Source organism: Diuraphis noxia, unplaced genomic scaffold (assembly GCF_037042655.1).
Source record: "Diuraphis noxia isolate RWA-SAM2 unplaced genomic scaffold, SU_Dnox_SAM2 contig0002, whole genome shotgun sequence".
In the NCBI taxonomy this organism is placed as follows: domain Eukaryota; kingdom Metazoa; phylum Arthropoda; class Insecta; order Hemiptera; family Aphididae; genus Diuraphis; species Diuraphis noxia.
Window position 1 is genome coordinate 54,956,812 of NW_028301712.1, and position 19,944 is coordinate 54,976,755.

The 19,944-nt window shown below is 27.3% G+C and overlaps 2 protein-coding genes across 4 annotated transcripts; both read left to right on the forward strand.

Annotated features, from left to right (window-relative positions):
* The first annotated feature begins 3,262 nt into the window (after positions 1 to 3,262).
* On the forward strand, positions 3,263 to 10,609 carry LOC107162460 (uncharacterized). The gene is made up of 18 exons (XM_015509374.2): positions 3,263 to 3,668; positions 4,526 to 4,679; positions 4,744 to 4,899; positions 5,680 to 5,843; positions 5,919 to 6,062; positions 6,140 to 6,376; positions 6,435 to 6,627; positions 6,705 to 6,887; positions 7,282 to 7,448; positions 7,510 to 7,649; positions 7,706 to 7,818; positions 7,887 to 8,066; positions 8,263 to 8,421; positions 8,910 to 9,182; positions 9,262 to 9,435; positions 9,502 to 9,721; positions 9,785 to 9,987; positions 10,114 to 10,609. The coding sequence occupies exons 1-18, from the start codon at positions 3,598 to 3,600 to the stop codon at positions 10,180 to 10,182; spliced, it is 3,000 nt and encodes a 999-aa protein (XP_015364860.2). The 5' UTR covers positions 3,263 to 3,597; the 3' UTR covers positions 10,183 to 10,609.
* Positions 10,610 to 11,371: 762 nt separating this feature from the next.
* On the forward strand, positions 11,372 to 18,142 carry Med (Smad/Smad4 homolog Medea). Of its 3 annotated transcripts, none has more exons than XM_089221677.1 (13): positions 11,372 to 11,571; positions 12,198 to 12,340; positions 12,525 to 12,629; positions 13,279 to 13,453; positions 13,513 to 13,776; positions 13,951 to 14,091; positions 14,981 to 15,043; positions 15,111 to 15,245; positions 15,327 to 15,558; positions 15,654 to 15,822; positions 15,902 to 16,040; positions 16,118 to 16,248; positions 16,340 to 18,136. In XM_089221677.1, exons 1-13 carry the CDS (start codon positions 11,484 to 11,486, stop codon positions 16,415 to 16,417), a joined length of 1,863 nt encoding a protein of 620 aa, XP_089077803.1. In that variant the 5' UTR covers positions 11,372 to 11,483; the 3' UTR covers positions 16,418 to 18,136. The 3 variants fall into 3 exon arrangements, with proteins under 3 accessions (XP_089077803.1, XP_089077807.1, XP_089077806.1); XM_089221680.1 differs by lacking the exon at positions 11,372 to 11,571 and adding an exon at positions 11,610 to 12,052 and having other exon boundaries at positions 16,340 to 18,139; XM_089221681.1 differs by lacking the exon at positions 13,951 to 14,091 and having other exon boundaries at positions 16,340 to 18,142.
* Positions 18,143 to 19,944: the final 1,802 nt, after the last annotated feature.

A 19,944-nucleotide genomic window follows, 5' to 3' on the forward strand; every position in this document is an offset into this window, starting at 1 on the left:
TAAATTACAAAATATATACCTATAGTGATATGGAAAAAAACGTTATTGAAGAATACTACGAAGTACAAAATATTTTTAACTATAAACTTATAAGGTAATGATTTTTTTTCAAAAAAAAAAAGTTTATAAATTAGGATCGATACATTATATGCTTCAAAAAATGATTGTGTATACATACAATATACATATATATATATAAAACATGATATTAAATTTGTAATTTTAAAAGTAAAAAATCATATTAATTGTATAAGTTGTTAAAATACTGTAACTTATATTTGTGTTATATTTATGAAACATGTAGTGAATTTTAGGCAGTTTCTTAGACAAGACATTTTTATTTTTCTAAGTCACTCATCTTTCAAAATTCTGTGTGGACTAACCTACATCACTACTTTGAAAACTTACAGCTTTTTAATGCCTTATAAATAGTTCAATTGCATAAACCATTATTTTGGAAGTTATAGCCATCCGAAGTTTTCGATTTTAAGTTTATATATTTATGCGCATAACACTACATTTATGTCACGTGGAGTATCTCGAGTTTGACAATCGTATAGCAGCAGGCGAAGTGAACCACTACAATATTGAATATACTTATAATGTTACTTTAACTTGGCATTGAGTTTAGCGATCGTAGCTGGCAGGTGGAACACTATACTTGTGTTACTTTAACTAAAACACTTAAAAAGGTTAAGTTTACTTGATAGGTTATTATAGTAATAACTTAAAATTTAGTAATAGTAAGAGCTATAAAATAGTGATATTGGTATAAATATAAAACGAAAACCAATAAAAATGTACAAATATATGTACAGTCTGAAATGTACAAAATAATATGATATACAGAGTGACTCACCCCCTTTTCTTTTAATAAAGCAGTTATTAAAAATCTGATTTTTAGAATCTTTAATAATATACTCGAAGACCATATTATCAAATTTTTGAGATTTTTTTCTACCACTTAAGGTGTGTCTTGTGACGATACAAACTTTTGTTTCTCAAATGAGAACCCCAATTTTTACTGTATATTATTTAGGGAATAACTTTTTTGAGGATTTTGATTCATTGAAATCAAATATGCAATCAATAATTGATAATTTTTGAGTTATTTAAGATTGTGCTAAGGTTAAAAGTATAAAACGTCCATGGTTAAGATGTCTAAGATATGTGGTCTAGGGTAGATTTGAAAATATTAGTTATTAATATTAATCTATCAACACATATATTTTGTAAAAACAACCTAAGTATCATGAATGCTAGTGACTGTAATAGTAGGTACGTATATTTTATACTTTTATTTTAAAACGATTTTTAAGGACTATTATTTTTACTACAGACATTTTAATAACTAAGAAACTACTCATTCAAATTTTTAATTAGATAGATCAAATTTAAAAAAAATATATCATTATTAAAGGGAAAAAATTGGGGTAACCATGATTTAAGCATCACCCTGTATATTATGGAACCTAAATATTGTTTACGAAATTAAGTTTAAAGGAGAAGAGGAGAGGTATTAAATTTAATACTTAGTTTTAAATAGGTTATAGGTTAAGTTTTAATAGATTTATAATGTATTTCAAACATTGTCTATGTGTACGATATGTTGTACCTAACTATATACTTACCTATGACTTTATATAGGTGTCTACCTAATTTACACTAGTAAATAACTAAGCAAAAAAAAAAAAATCAAAATTCGTTATAGGCGCTGCTCGAGGCAGTAGTGTTATGCTTATGCGCACTGCACAGGGTTTATAATTACTTATTATAAATTAAAAATGTTATAAGCTAATAAAAAAAAAATAACATTAAAAATTAAATAGTCATAAATAATTAAGTAAAACATAAATAACCATACATATTAACTCATAAAAAAATACATATATATATATATATATATATAATAATATACCTATTTAAAATACTCCCAATAAAATGTATACAATATTATACCGCGTTCTTTTAAAGTAGCCCAATTTTTTATCATTTCATTCATGTACCTACTCCTTAGCAGTCGGCTATTAAGATTTTGGTATCAGTAAACTCTTAAATTGCTAACAGCGTAAAGTCAAAGTCAATGAGAAGGAGAACAAGGAGCTCTTGCTCTTCTTATATTTTGTATTAGTTTACACTATTGCGGAGTCAACCATAATTATCAACCATAATTAATATATAACTAAATAATACTGCCGACTGCTGGGGACTGGTCTTTGAATTGTAATTTATTTTTTCTTCAGTAGTTGTAATAATGTAATGTTGTATTATTATTAACGAACAACTACAGTCAGTGGCGTATTTTTTTTTAGGGGGGGGGGGGGGGGGTGTCCTCCATGTCTTGACACCCCCCGACATTTAAAAAAAAGTCCTAATATATTGGACATTAGTGTTGTCACTTATTTTATAGTATACTATTTTTATCAAATGTAAAACTTCTTGTAAATTCCTAACATATTAATTTGTTAAACAATTAATTCAATGTCTTTTTACATTAGTAAATAATAGTAAAAATTTTGTTTTTGAGGATCAATAAATGTTGACACCCCCCGAGAAATCACCCAAAATACGCCACTGACTACAGTGCCTTGCTACGAAGAAATCTCCGACTCATAATTTATAATTACGAAAAATTCAACCAGTTGGGAGGGGGTGGGGGTAACGGTCCAGGTCGTGAGTGCAGGAGATGGACAGGTGTTATATACTGTGTCAGAGCTCAGAGTGTCACCAACTCACCAAATATATTATAAGATCGAATAATATAGTATTATTTTGGTGTCCCATTAATAATAAACAATAGGTACTATGTTTCCGTCTAAAACATAGATGGCGTTGAACTTTGTGTATCTGACAGGGAAAAAAAATTGATTTTCATTGATAAAATATTCGTTACCACCTTACCACACCATTGAACCATTCAATTTCCATCATCGAATTAAAAAAAAGCTTATACAGTGTACACTTATAACAAGGCTTATAACAGATTTAATTTAAAAATTTACTTTGAAACGACTATTTTCAGGAACAAAAGTTAGTGAATTGTTTCATGTTTGTGAAAAGTTAGTGTAGCGATCCATATCAAATAACGGCTTTTTGTTTTATTATCCATGATAATCTTTAAGCAATATGGCCGACAATTATTATGAACTGTGGTCAATGATTGTATACTGAGTGTTGATTGGTTGGTAACTATTTGTTTACATAATTCAAGTTTTAACGGTCAAATTTAGAGATTCAATATTGACTATATTTCTATTGTCAGTTTGTCACTTGCTGAATGCTGCTGTTCGATACTCATGAATTTCTGACACCGAGACCAAAGACACTCACTGCTAGTGAATTTTTAGTCTTTAGTGTCTGACGTACTAACGTCTGCAGCCTGCTGCGCTACAGTTGTCGGTCAAGTTTTAATCGTATTGTGTAAAGTGAATGTGTTAACTGTTAATGTATTAATGTAAAAAACTCATACGTAAAATTGACTTAAATTCATAACAATTGCTATAACTTCTAACTGTCATAAGTCAGTTTTAATAATAATTTCTCACGTATTTTGATTTAATAAATAGTCATTTGATTGTTTTGGAAAAAAAATTGACAATGGCAGACCATTTTCTTCAGAAAAAAAATTCTCCAAATGAAAAACCGATTGAAGTTTTCGTCAGAGTGAGGTATAAATTAAACAATATCATATACATTTCCTCAATATTTTTTTAAAATTATATATTAAATATTATGTCTAATGAGATCAAAAGTAATAATTATTTTGTAAATAATCACTCAATTTTTCTAAAAAAAAAAACTAATTTTAAATATAGGTTACAATAATCCGTTCATGTTATTTAACTCACTTATATCTTAGGTTCATGAAAATAATAAATTAATATTGAAATATAAAACTTCCGAATACTTACATGTAAAGTTGAATTTAAAAATTACTTTTTGAATATTGTTATGAAAATATGGATTTAAATCATTATCCAACAATTATTCAAATTAATTTTTGCTACTCTTTAATATACTTTCAATCACTAAATAGAACCTGGCAAAAACCAGGTGTAGTTAAATTTTTCAGGAATGAGTGAAGTATTTACCTATATGTCCTAAATGTACACAAAAAAAAACAGCAAGTAATAAAAATTAAATCAGGGAAATAGTCACTTATAGGTATACCTTAGGCAATAAATTTAATTAAATATGTATTACTATTGCAATTATTTGTAACACATTTTTGATGATAATTATAGTTTTATTATTATTAAGCAAGAATGATGGTGGGTAATTTAAATGGGAATTAAAATATATATTATATACCCACCTCATTAAATATAATATCAGCCAAGTATTGTTCAGGAGTGAATTGAGACTCCTTACTTGTTTAAATTATTAACTAAACCTGAAATACCCGATATATTATATTTAGTTATAGAACAATATTATGTAGGTAGGTATCTATGAACATTTTTGTTCTAGAAGTATTTTATAGGTACTCTACAAATTATTAATTTTGTGTTTCATATTTTAAAAGGCCTATGAATGATACAGATAAAAGTAAAGGTTTATCTGTTGTGGACGTTTCATCTAACCATAAAGAAGTAATAGTAACAGAAAAAACTGTCTTAGCTGATCGTCGTACTAAAACATTCCATTTTGATAAAGTTTTTGGACAAAATTCAAAACAAGTATTTATTCATATAACATTAATTATTTATTAACCTGCTTAATTTTTATGTTATTTCTGTTAAGGTTGATGTTTATAATGTTGTTGTATATCCATTAATTAAAGAAGTGTTGGATGGCTATAATTGTACAGTATTTGCATATGGACAAACTGGAACAGGAAAAACTTTTACCATGGAAGGTGATAGATTAAATGGACAATCGTCAATATCTTGGAATACGGTATATTATAAGTTAATTATATAAACATGCATATAATAAGTACAAATTAATTTAGAGATTTGTTTATAAAAATATATTTACCAGGCTCTTACTGCAATTTATTTAGGTAAAGTTAATATTCAAGTAAATGTAAATATTATATAAATATATTATAAACTGCTTAAGCTGAGAGTTTTTATTTTATTATGAATTATCACTTGAATAATTTGTTAAATTTAAATTTAATTTTTCTCATTAAAAAAATAAAACTTTGTTCAAATTTCACCTCAGTTATCCCCAATATACTCGACACAGCAAAAGCTGCATTGTCTACGATAATAAAGGTATAGGTTGAGAACCTGTGACCATCTGGTCGGTTACTGGTACTCAGGAGCGACTTTACATGTTCTGAACTATAAGTTGATTGTATGTAAATTGCTCCAACATTAACTATTATACACTATTAAGAAGACGCCACACCCGCATGTGTTGTCTCCGTCGTACAAGTGCGTAGTATACCAAATTTTACACTCAGAAGATCATGTTTATCTCCGTTAATTTAAAATTTAGAGTGAATTGACCTATTATAAAAATTAACGGAGATAAACGTGATCTGAGCGTAAAATTTGCTATGCAACGCACTTGTACGTCGGAGACAATACATGCGGGTGTGGCGTCCTCTTAAAGGTGTGTAAGATAAAAACCGCAACATATGACGGTTCAACACCCTCTTAATAAAAGTATCAATGCACAATTCTTATTTTTAATTAATGTACAATTTTTGTTACAATATTATTTCAGGATCCAATTTCAGGGATTATTCCACGAGCTTTAAGTCATATGTTTGATGAACTTAGACTCTTACAAGTTGAACATACTGTTAGAGCATCATTTTTAGAACTATATAATGAAGACATTTTTGATCTTCTTTCTTGTTCAGAAGAACCATCTAATAAATCACTTAGGTAAAAAAAAAAAAACTATTTTTAAATGTAAAAAATGTATTCAACTATGTATATATTAATCACATTTTAATACAGGATTTTTGAAGAAAAAAAAGGTTCTGTAATTGTACGTGGTTTAGAAGAAGTTATTGTCAGTAACAAAAATGAAGTCTATAAGTTACTAGAAAAGGGATCAAAAAGACGACAAACAGCTGCAACATTAATGAATGCTCAATCTAGGTAAAATAATATATAACTTTATTAATACTTTCTGCATTTTGCAATTTTACTTTGCTTATGATTATATTATTTTTTAGTCGCTCGCATACTATATTTACTATAACAGTTCATATCAAAGAGTCAACTATTGAGAATGAAGATATTGTTAGAGTTGGAAAGTTGAACCTTGTAGACTTGGCTGGTAGTGAAAATATTGGACGATCTGGTGCAATTGATAGACGAGCTTGTGAAGCTGGTAATATTAATAAATCTTTACTTACACTTGGTCGTTGTATTACATCACTTGTGGAACAAACCCCTCATGTTCCATACAGGTAAACAAATTTAGTTAGAATTGTTGATTACAAATTCAGTTTTAATTTTTTTTTATAGAGAATCAAAACTTACTCGTCTATTGCAAGATTCTTTGGGAGGTAAAACTAAAACGTCTATTATTGCTACTATATCCCCATCACATTGCAATTTGGAAGAAACTATGAGCACATTGGATTATGCTTCTAGGGCTAAGAGCATAAAAAATAAGCCAGAAGTAAATCAGAAATTTACAAAAAAAGCACTAATCCGGGTATATATATATATATATATTTGCTAACTACAAATTAAAATATTTAACTAATTAATTGAAATAATTAATTATTGTAGGAGTATACTGATGAAATAGAAAAACTTAAACGAGATTTAGTCGCTACTAGAGATAAAAATGGTGTTTATGTAGCTGAAGAAAATTACAATGATATGGTGTTGAGATTAGAAAAAAATGAAGCAGACATCTGTGAAAAAATTGCTACAATTCGAGCTGTTAATGAAGAATTAAATAAAAAAGAAGTATGTTTCTAATTTTTTATTTTTAAAGGAAATTAGCCAATACTCAATTTATAAAAAATTCAAGTTTAGTTCAAGTTCTCTAGTCTAGTACATTTTTACTACACACCTAACCTTTATTGAGTACTTGACTTTTCTCTACTGTTATATTATTTTCATTTAATTATTACATTTTTACTGTATCTATTAAATTATTAAACTTATATAGTAATATGTATACTATGTGTAGAACCCTGCAATTTCAGTGTACTCGACACTTTACAAGTTAGGTTAAGTATTCAAGTACTTGACTTTAAAAAATTATTATTTTTACCTAAATTTTGTCATTTTATTATATTACAAGGGCTTATAGGTAGTTTCAAAAATTTTATTTACTACTCTGGTTTTATATTTGAAGGAGATTATGAGGGAATTAAAAGTTGATTTGATACGAACGATGGATGAACGCGATAGAAGAGACAGTCTTATTGTTAAACTTGATGAAGAAGCAACAAACTTAAGGTCCTTGGCTGAAACTTATGAAAATGACATGAAATTACTTCATGATAAAATAGAACGCACTATGTGAGTTAAATTTGATATTTTAAATTGATTTATTGATTTAATGCATATTAAAATTATCTAGTGATGTCGAAAAAACAAATGAATCCGCCATTGAAAAGTTGAGGAATCGAGTCATGGAAACAAATACTTCATTTTCAAATACTTTAATGATATTTGAAAACAAAAATAGAGAATATTTAGATACACAAGATAAACTCAATGGTAACATTTTTTTTAAGAGTTATATTAAATTTACTTTAAACAATCGTTTATTTTAGACGACATGCTTAATCAAAATACTTCAATCAATAATAGTCTAAAAGTAGTTATGAATAAGATGAATAATAATAATGATGCAACCGTGAATATTTTCACCAATATGAAAAAACAAGTAATTTCGTTGTAAAATTATTTAATAGAAAATTATTTTTCCTGATGTTCAACATTACTTTTATTTAGATAATGGACATATTGAATCATGGAGAAAATGAAAAAAGTAAAATTGACCAAACAATACTTAATTTGCTAAAGGAAATGGAACTTTTAGAATTTAATATAATGGAAAAATCAGAAACAATAATTAATGTTTCTAAATCTATGGATTTATATCATGATGCGATTTCAAATCATATTAATGAGGTACTTAATAATAAGTTAATCCCAAATTTTTAATTTAAAATATTTTACAAATGTTTAAGACTCAGTTTAGGTGAATACATTGTTCAAAATTAAGGAAGAATATATAAATTTATTTTCAAAACTAGTTAAATTTTTTATTGTTAAATTGTAAATTCTCTAATTTGATATAATTAGTAAATATATTGTTTTTTTCCAGACAAAATCTTACAATAAAAATATAAATGATGTACTGTGTGAAATTAAGTATCGTTTGGCTACTCAAGAGGCTTTTAATAAATCCATTGAAAACCTTTATATTAACCGTTTGAAAAAATGCTATGAATCAATGGATATTGAAAAACAAGAAACATTAAAAGTAAAGTTGTTATACTTAAATAAAAATAATAAATGTATACTGTTAGCGACCATTTTATTAAGTTGTAAGGCCGTGGAGGCACAGTGTGTCCCGAACTGGTCACACTGCGCCCCGGGCCAGTTGTTACGGTAGGCACGGTGCAGCGGCCCTGTGGCGGCTCGAACTAGTTTTGTGTTAACTCTCGCAAGAGACCGGTGTCGCCGTTATCGAGCCGTGTACTCCCGTGCGACCGTGGCGGCGTGGCCTACCACAACGTATATTTTGATAATTTAATGTTATATTTCACGGTTTAATCGTTTTAGTTTTACTGTTGTGTCAGTGTGACATTATTATTTAATCTGTTAACCGTTAATATACCAGCCGCTAGGCCTATTACTTTCGTTATACCTTGTAGTTTAAATTTATTAAACTAGTCCTGATCCGTAATCCTTTAGATTAAAAGTTTCGCTAACAATACTAACTATTTATAATATATGTTATTTCTTTAGAAAATTCAAAAGATTAAGGATCAGTTTATTAACTATAGTTTACAATGCCAACAATTCAACACTCAATTCTTAGAAAATATTCAAAATGCTGAAGAGACAAAAGCATATGATGAAATACATTTAGAATTCAACACTCAAAATAATGAATTATCAGAAATGTTCACAAACCAAGATAAAGGAATTAAAGATTTGGTACCATGTTTACAAACATTGGAAAGAATACATTTACAAAATTCTAATTTACTCGAACCAATTGAACGGCATACAAATGAGGTAATTTAATATATTAATAATTCGAGTTTTTGGATTTTTTTTAACTATCTATATTGTGAAAAATTTTGTTTCTCTAAAGAGTCGTGTAACAATGAATACCATAATTGATGGCGCTCAATTAAAAACATTATCAGAGAAGTGTGGTAATAACAAGGATGAACTTACAATAATTTCAACTTTAATAAATAAAGAATTAAATCATTTGACTCAAGAAATAAAAACTCATATAGAAACTGCTGATGATAACATTATTGTAATATATTTAAATACTATATTTTTAAAGGAAACAATTTTATTAATTTTTGAATTTTAATAATAGAAGACAACTAACAGTGTATCCGAAACCCTTCAGGATGCTAAAAAAACAATGGATAATTTTGAAAATATTTCAAAAGAGTTCCATGCAAATTTTTCAGTTCTCAGGGAAAAACAGGATGATAGTTTGAGTACAGGCAGCTTATGTGTTAAAGAAGAATTTTTCAGACAAGAAACAAATATAAATATGTTTTTGAATGAATCTAAACAATGTACACCATTAGGTATGATTTTCAAATGAAAAATTATTTATTATATACAACTATATTTTAAATGTTTTATAATAGGATATACACCAAAAAGAAAACAATTTGACACTCCAGATTTTGTTAACACAACATTGAGACGAGATATTATTCAAAAATATTTAGTTGATATCAGCGAATCGGTAATAAATTCCACCCCTTCATCTATAAGTTCTAGCACACAATCCTTAAACGGATCTGAATCCAATTTACCATCTAAAGAAAATAGCCCTAAGGTTTTAAAGGTAAACATATAATAATTAATAACTTCTTTTAAGTGTTATCAATTGAGTATAATATACACTCTGTTTTATATTTTTAGAATTCAAACCTGAATTTATATATTTAATATTGCAATATTTATGTTTCAGAAACATGAAAAGAAAAAAGGAATCCAGAATATCAGAAAAACTAACAAAATATTATCAGAACGAAATTAAATTTTGACTAGGGTCTTGGTAAAATCATTTATTAAAATAATATTTGAGATAACATTTTCACCGATAAAAATTAAATTGTAATTTACATTTTTATACTTTAGTGTTATAATTTTTAAGTAATTTTTGCTATTGCTTTTTACTCAAGATACAATTTTGATTTTTTTCTGCATTATGTATTTACTTTTTGTTAAAAAAAAATTATACTTATTTTGTTCAAAAAATGTATACTTTTTGTCATTATGTATTGTATACAAATACATAATGGACTTGGTTTGTTGCTATATTTATTGATATAATAATATGAAGAAAAAACTATTTTTTGATTACTATTTTATGATGTTTTCATATTAAATTGTTAATTTAGCCTAGTTATCTGAAATTTTTTATTTATAGAAACAATGATTAAAAAATGTTTTGATATTAGTTATTTTTGCTTTGTTAATCATAAATACCTTAACACTTTAAAACCTTGATTTGTATGCAATTTCATCAATTTTACAAAAAGATGCTAGCCAATGTGAGTCTATACTAAGTTCTAGTCTACAGATCAACTCCCCCCCTTTCGACCACATTATTAACATCATAACTTTGTTATAAGTAAATAATATATAAATATAATATAATATTGTGGGTTGGCGGGGGTAAATACTTAAATACAATGTTACATTATTAAAAATATAGGTTTAGTCCCAACTATACACCAATTTTTAAACTATTACAGTAATTGATTTAGTATAAAATTGTATGATGATAATGTACTTTAACTATTTTTACTCAGGTTATATTAATAAAATAAAAATGTATAATAAACAATATATTTCATTTTTTTTTTATTTATGGGGTAAGTTTTTCATAGATTAAAGTTCTATTTCAATAGACAATAATCATATATGTATAAATATACATTTATGTGAAACAATTTCTGTACAAAATTTTTACTTTAATTACCACCCCACCAAAGATACCATTTGAGTTTGTTTACCCTCATGCCTAACCTAAATATAGTCTAGTGCATTTACGACAATGCCGAAAAAAAAATGAAAATATGAGGTGTCTATGTTGACCCGTTCACCGGTAGATTTTCGTAAATACGCGCGCCAACTCCCGATCCAATTGCATTTGGGAAACCCTTGACAAAAACACGCCCATCCGAAGTGTAATATAAAATAAACCGACCACAACATTGACAACAACCCAATGTTGGTGGTGCGAATTTTTTTTGCGATTGGGAGTTATCTGATATTTCTTTGTTGTTTTTATTTAATTCCGTGGTACGATTAATTAATTTCGAAAACCGTGAAATGGAAACCGATGCGCACATGATGTCACAACAGTATGCACAAGCTCCTCAGCCGACACAAATACAACACCCGCCAGCTCCTCAACCAAGTACGTTCTATTGCCTGTAATTGGTCTAGTCCGTTCTGTCCGAGGTGTTGATTATCGTCGTTAATGACTTCGGTGTTCGACTTGATAGGACTAGAATGTACCTACACGATGGCCCGTGGGACGCGATCGTGGATTGTTGTGTGCACAGTTGCTAGGTGGGGGGCGTAATGTTTACGAACCATCATCTGTCCGTGTTGGTCAATGGTCTGAACTCTGGACCCTTGGAGGTATCGCAGACAAACGGGTCTGTGTCCTGTGATCTGTAGGAATTAATCATGGGTCAAAATATTTACAATTTTATTTAAAATACCAACCTCTAAAATTTTGAGTTTGTATTTTTAATACGAACGAATAACAATATAAAAAATTTTAAAATACCTATCTATCGCTGAAATTATTATAAAATATTAAATCCCTTGTGGAGTTATGCATCCGAAGACCGTAGACCAACTGTGACAAAGGGTTTGCAGTCCCTGTAATGGTTTGTCATTTTCACTTTTCTGCTGTAAAATAACTACACCAAAATATATTTAAAAATGAATGTTTTTTATGAATTTAAATCACTCCTTAATAGTTAGTAGTTCTTTTTTTTCATCTTAGTACCTAGTTTATTTCTTTAATTTAAGCCAGAGAAATGCAACAAACCAGTGCACCGACGTCAGCTGATGCCTGTTTGAGTATAGTACACAGTTTGATGTGCCATCGACAGGGATGGGAAAGCGAAGGATTTGCCAAACGAGCTATTGAATCACTAGTTAAAAAGTTAAAGGTAACTATTTAATGGAAAATTAAAATTAAGTTTTGCTAGGTATACCTGAGTTGCCTAATGTAAATTATTAATTTTAGTAGATGAGATCTTATCTAGATATCTATGCTATTATGATAAAATTCACTACGATATATTTCTATAATTGAATAGCTTATAAGTAATTAATGTTATACTAATTACTTAGGAAAAAAGGGATGAATTAGATAGTCTTATTCTGGCTATAACCACAAATGGTTCACATCCGAGTAAATGTGTTACAATTCAAAGAACATTAGATGGACGGTTACAGGTGAGTTATTACTGATTATATTTAGATTATTAGTATATTAGTACTATTAATAGGATGCTACATAACCATTTGTTGTTTCCGTCTTTCAAGTGCATAACATAGCAAATGTACGCTCAGTAGATCACGTTTAGCTCCGTTAGCTTAAAAATTAAAGTGAATCGAAATATTATGAAATTTGATGTTAAGAAAATCACAGTACAATAGTTCGATTTTTTAGCAAGTTATTTGTATATGGAAAAGAGTAAATTAAAAATATTCATAACTCACTTAAAAACTAAGTTATCGTAAAAAACTCATTTATAAACAATGATAATGTTCTTACCATCCAGTTTCATAATAGGTCAATTAAGTCTAATTTTTAAACTAACTGAATAAACGTAATCTACTAAGAGCAAATTAGCTATGTTACGCACTTGTAAGATGGAGACAACTAATATATGTGTAGCGCCCTCTTAATATTTGAGAATTTTACTTATTTAATGGAATCGTTCATTGTTATAAGCAAAAATTAAATGTACTCAAGTACATGCATGTTGATATTTGAATGTTCTAAATATTAGTTCAGAAATTAAATATTTCATACATTAATTAAGTATCTTTTACACAAATAGTAATTATTATTTATAATCTAAATTTTATTTTGGTATAGGTAGCTGGACGTAAAGGTTTTCCGCATGTAATATACGCAAGAATCTGGCGATGGCCAGATTTACATAAGAATGAACTCAAACACTTAAAGTACTGCCAATATGCTTTTGACTTAAAATGTGATAATGTGTGTGTTAATCCATATCATTATGAACGAGTTGTATCACCAGGCATAGGTAATTAATAATTATTTACTTATTGCTATGATTATTTACTAAGTCTAGTAACTGTTTAGATTTAAGTGGTCTAACATTACAAAGTGGTACATCTACTAATGGTTCTGGCCGAATAATTGGCCTAAGAGATGAGTATACAGCTGGTGGGGGAGGAATGTCTCCCTCGCCACCTGGTTCTAGTCAAGTTAGTAGTTCTAATATGGACAGTGATGTATCTGGAAATAGCCCGGCTGTGACTGTACAACATCACTTACCTCCTTTATATCATCAACAAAATCCAGCCACTGATGTATCTCAACAATCAACTGTCCCTCAAGCTGCTGGTAAGAATTAACTATGAGAATATATTTAAATTCATAAAATATAAATTGCATGGTATTGAAAGGTTAATATTTTCTATATTTCCAAATATTAAGTATTGAAATGAATTATTTTATGTTTTAGAATTTTTTATTGTTTTGCATGTGTAGTTATTAGTAGAATATAATTATTTGTAGGAGATATTGGTATGTTTCGGCCTACATTACAGCAGCCACAACGTCCTAGTCATCAAATTGGTATTAATTCTCAAGTACAGGTTAAGACTGAACCGTGTAACAATTGGATGCCTGGTACTCCATCACATATACCCCCCAATAGTAAGTTGCTTTACTAATAGTAAGTTTACTTGAGTTCTGAAATATAATAAAAATAAATATTTTGTTAAATTAAATCATGAAATTCAGCTAATTATTTATTATTATTATAAGATTTAAGTTACAATTTTGGGCATACTTTAAAATGGTTGTATATTTATCATTTACATTGACTTGAGTTTAAAATCAATATGAAATAGTATAAATAATCTATTTGTGCTTTAATCTTAGTGTCATCACTTAATTCATATTTTAAAAAACAATTCATTAGTAAAGCCAACCCTTCAAGTATATTCTTAGGAATTATTTAACAATTGTGAATGTTGGCAATGACATAAAAATGAATACCACTAAAATGTTCCCCTAATTAATTGCTTTTAGTGTTTTTTATATCTGTTTTTATTTATTTATAATATATCATCAATAAAATTAAGTTTTCAGTTTAAAATTCAAAATATATTTTAATTAAGAAAATATTAGCTGCATTATTCCTTAGTAATTGTTACTTGATCATTTTATTTTTAATCAATTAATATTGTTTAATACATTTTCATTAACTTCAAAATGAAATGAAAAATATTTTTTCTGAAGGTTTTTAATTCATATTTTCTTATTTGCTTACATTGTTTATCATGTTGAATGTTTTGTATTATTATTTATTTTATTTTTTATTTTTATAGTTGTTTGTAAATACCATTAAAACTTAGTTTAAATGTATAACAAAGCTTTTGAATATTTTACGTATCTGTATAGTATAGAAAATACATGGCTATTAAACTACACTTATTAGTTAAATTGTATACTTTTGTATCTAGTAAAAGGTAGATCAGTTAAAAAATAATTGTTGCTAATTTTATAAACAATTACTAATTTATAACCTTTTTTATTACAGGACCACCAAACATGCCATTACAAAATCCTAGTATGTTCCCGGGACAAGAGGAAGAAAATTTATGTAATTATATTATTCTTTAATAAAGGTATTTTCAATCAATTGATTAATATTTTTATTGAATTTACAGTACCTAGTCAAACAATGACACCTCATGATTATCAAGGACCTACGACCCCGATGCCTGGTACAACAACAGTTAATCGACCAGTACAAAGCACACTTACTTATACACATTCAATGCAACCACCACATCCAACATTTTGTAAGTAAATTTAATATCTATGGTTTTAGAGTGATATTTTATTTAAATATATCTTATAATGTAATTATATTGTTCTTATAGGGGGAGTGTCTGAAATGGGATTGAGTGGTTTATTATCATCTCAGCCAGCTCCTGAATATTGGTGTTCAATTGCTTACTTTGAATTAGATACTCAAGTTGGAGAAACATTCAAGGTTACATCTACTTGCCCTCATGTTACTGTTGATGGTTATGTCGATCCTTCTGGCAGTAATCGATTTTGTTTGGGAGCCCTTAGTAATGTTCATAGGACAGAACAAAGTGAAAAAGCTAGGTAATTATAAGCAACAATATTAATTTTTAGCGTGAGCTCGTGATTTACAATATAAGTCAATTTTAGTTAGTTTTAATAAATAATGGTCTTTACAGATTGCATATTGGGAAAGGTATCCAACTAGATCTGATAGGAGAAGGAGATGTTTGGTTAAAATGTCAGAGTGATCATTCAGTTTTTGTGCAGTCGTATTACTTAGATAGAGAAGCTGGCCGAGCACCTGGAGATGCTGTCCATAAAATTTATCCTCATGCATACATTAAAGTATGTTAAGTACATTTTGATAACTGAAATATGATAAATAATTTTTTTATTGATATAATACATGTTTTAAATTATTTAGGTTTTTGATCTTAGACAGTGTTATAGGCAAATGCATCAACAAGCCGAAACTGCTCAAAATGCAGCTGCTGCACAAGCAGCTGCCGTCGCAGGACACCTAGCAGGACCACATAGTGTGGGAGGTATTGCTCCAGCTATAAGTATGTGATTCTGTTAATCACTAATTAATTACATTTAATCATAGAATTTAACCTTACATTTTTAAATTTTATTTAAGGCTTGAGTGCTGCTGCAGGTATTGGAGTAGACGATTTAAGAAGATTGTGCATATTAAGATTAAGTTTTGTAAAAGGTTGGGGTCCCGACTATCGACGAAGTAGCATTAAAGAGACTCCATGCTGGATAGAAGTATGTTATCCTACAACATTCATATTAAATTTAGTGTTACAAAATAATAATATAACAAAGAACTTAAATTTGCTTTTACAATCATTATAAGGTTCATTTACACCGAGCATTACAACTTTTGGATGAAGTGTTACACTCAATGCAAATAGATGGTCCATCAAGAGCTTGACTTAACCAGAAACTCAAATTGTTCAAACGTAGTAACTAATAAGTTATGTTAAGAAAAAATGGTTACATGTTTGGTAAAACTACATTAATTTTTCATGTCTTAGTGTTTATCAAACATAACAATATGTTTTATTACTAAGGGCCTTGGTAAAAATTGTTTAGTTTTTCCTGTATACATTTATTTTGTTTTTAAATTTAACACAATAACTGTTAATAATCAAACAAATCCTAAATTTTTTTAAATTATTCAAATATTTAAGGTTAAATTTAACATCTATCTTAAGTTTAAAGGAACAGGTTTCCATTATTATGAGTTACTGACTATATATTTATTTACCTACTACATGATTTTGAGCCATTGTTTTATTTTTATTTATTTTATTTCACTAAAAAGCAAGTATATAGATATTTTATACTTGTATTTAAATACTCAATCCTATGTTGCTTGTTTCATTTATAGAAACCAGTATTTATGACTTAAAAAGTTAAATATATTTAAAAAGAAAGTCATTTTTAGATTTATTATTTGAAAATATTTCTTAACCCCTCAAAATAAAATGTATGCTCTATAAATTTAAGGCATTTAATTTAACCTAATTTCTCAACTACCTCAATCCCCTTTATTATATATTTATATATAAATAATAAATTAATAGTTTAGACTTGTAGTAATGTACTGTCAATTGTTCCCCATTTTTTATTTCTTTAAACATATTTAGATAAATAAACTTAAAATTTTAAAATTCACTTAGTGTCTATAAATACTTTTTTTCATCAAAAATATCTTAAGTTATGATTGTATAATAATTTTAAGCAAAATAAAATTAGTTGTCTTTAGTATGTCTCCAATTTTTCATTCATATAAACTTCACATTTTTTGTTTGATTGGTAGCCTTGCAAATTTCTTATGATTTCATACAAAAACCAAATCAGCTTAAAATATTTCCCAAAAATACTTAAAATGTTTTTAAAATATTGATTATTTGAGAAGAAAATATGATTACCAGTTGTACAATAAAATATATTTCCTGTATTTTGCTTTATGAAATATACCTTTTATTAGATAAAATCAAATTTTAAAAATAACTATCGAATAGTAGATAAACAAAAAATAGTGAGTTTTAAGCAGGGCTATGTTAAGAATAAAATGATTTAAAATAATTTATTTTGACGAAGCACGGGTTTTAAAATATTATACGAGTTTTCAGAAATACAAAAAATGTATCTATTTTTAAAGAAATAAAAATATTGAGCAGGACTTACAGTTTAAATTCAATATTTATATAATGTACTTATTTATATTTTAAAATGTATGTCTGTATTTATAATCATTGACAATTAAGAAAAAATTGAAACTAATGTATGTTGTGTAAAACATGAATTGTTTATTATTTAATATCAAGTGTTCAAACATTTAAATGTTAATATTACTCTACATATAATTATAAAAAAACATGCTGTGTATAGTTTATTGTGTACTTATTATAATAATTTTATTGTACACTTAAAATAATGTAAAAGTTGAATATTTTTAAATTTTTTTTTCTACTGATACGGTTACCAAAACATTTATTTCTGCAGAAAATTATTTTTCAATATGTAAATTGTAATATGTTTTTATATTTATGCGGAAGTCTATTTTTATTGTTTTTGCACTTTTTATTTTACAATTTTGTTAAGCTCTACAATAGATAATTGATTATAATATATTATATAAATATGCATAATATCCTGTATTCAAAAGTATACTTTTTATATTAATGTGATAATTGGTATTATTTTCATTAACGATCCAATACTTATAAAATAAAAAAATGTAGTATAGATTATTTACAACAAAGATTCATAATAAAAATAATTTTATAGTAATATATTGACCTTTATATATACAACACATTATCAATTCTATCAAAAGCTCCAATAGTTGTCTATGCCTGTGACAATTTCCATAGGTAAATAAACAGTTGAAGTATTTTTTATTATTACTTATTTGTAGGTCCATAAACCTCAAAATAATTATTTCGAGTGTTGCATAAGACGTTGACAACTCAGAATTCTATCATAAATCTAGTTTTCATTTAGAGAATTTGACAGTTAATCATCCAAGATAGCAAGATACAACATAATAACTGTTGGTAGCTGTATAATTTTTTTCCAATAATGTTGCCATTTGTCCTCTCAATATCATAATATCAACATAACATTTTTCTATTCTTCTTATACCTAAAAAAAATGTTTTTCCCCTTATATTTTTCTGATATGATTAGTAAAAAAATTTAAATAGACTAGTACTATACTGTCTTTTGCAGATAGCCTACTGGACCACATGCTAAAATGTTCATTAATGAATCTGAGAATCAGCTATTATAAAGAATGACTATATCCATCTACCTATTTCTTGTCAAGTGGATCATGCATAGTTTCTTTTAAAAATTATTCACATTTTTCATAAATATAACCTTTACAAAACTTTTTGGTAACATCTAAATAATTTAATTGTGATTAAGAAATAAAAGTTAGCAGATCGCTTGTGTGACTGAGTAATTATTTTTTTAGCCAATGTTCTTCAGCATAATTTTCCTGAGCTTGTAAATGGGCAAACAATAAAAATAAATGAAATTCTCCTAAAAGACTTTACTATGCACATATTTAACTTAGACTTTATAAACTTTTATTTACATGTAAGTAAATCTTCATTTATGCATATGGCACTATATGTTAGACATATTGTGATAGTATTTACATCCTTTTTTTAAAGTAGTCGTTGAAGTGCCTATATCCCATATCATGATCTTCCAATTTGTACCCAACACTTTTTTGTTATATCCACAACTTTTTATTTGTTTGATTGATACCAGTATGACGATCAATGCAAAAAATACTTCATCTACAATTATAATTTATATCAATTTGTCAAACTTGAGGTAATATAGTGTGTATACTTGAATGGTTTAATTCAATATTAATCCTATTTTTTATTTTTTCGTACAAAATTGTTGAAATAAGTAATTTGTTTTAAATAATTTATAGCTATATGATAAACTAAATTATATTTAAATTCTGATTTGAATTTCATATTTCTATACTGGACAATGGTCATCGAGTGTGCCAGGATAATATAACATACTTGTGGACAATACACCGTAACACGCTTTTACATAAATTATGTAATATAAATGTTTAAATTTTAAATACTTAAATTAGGTACCAATATATGATTACATGCCTAGCTAGGTATTATTTTTGTAATAAATAGGTATTCAAATTTATTTTAGTAAAACATTTTATCCCTCAGTTTACGTGTTAAGGTATATATAATTTTGGTAACATATTTTGCATTTATGATATTAATAAGTTTTTATAATTTAATGAAATTTGTAAAGAGGGGGGTTCACAGCCCGTCTTGTAAGTTAAAGGTTAGTTATAGTTAGTTTAGGTTTATTTTTCAAGTACTTATATGAACTTGAGAGATAAGACAAAATTGTTGAGAGTATTTTTGTCGTGGGGAAAACTAGCTTGGCGTGTTGC

Excerpts from the sequence above, each read along its gene's own strand:
- LOC107162460 (XM_015509374.2), top strand. The coding sequence starts at position 3,598 with ATGGCAGACCATTTTCTTCAGAAAAAAAATTCTCCAAATGAAAAACCG. Across the intron at positions 6,377-6,434 it reads ACCCCTCATGTTCCATACAG|AGAATCAAAACTTACTCGTC; the intron begins GTAAACAAATTT and ends TTTTTTTTATAG. Across the intron at positions 7,650-7,705 it reads TACACAAGATAAACTCAATG|ACGACATGCTTAATCAAAAT; the intron begins GTAACATTTTTT and ends CGTTTATTTTAG.
- Med (XM_089221677.1), top strand. The coding sequence starts at position 11,484 with ATGGAAACCGATGCGCACATGATGTCACAACAGTATGCACAAGCTCCT. Across the intron at positions 11,572-12,197 it reads CCCGCCAGCTCCTCAACCAA|CCAGAGAAATGCAACAAACC; the intron begins GTACGTTCTATT and ends CTTTAATTTAAG. Across the intron at positions 12,630-13,278 it reads CATTAGATGGACGGTTACAG|GTAGCTGGACGTAAAGGTTT; the intron begins GTGAGTTATTAC and ends ATTTTGGTATAG.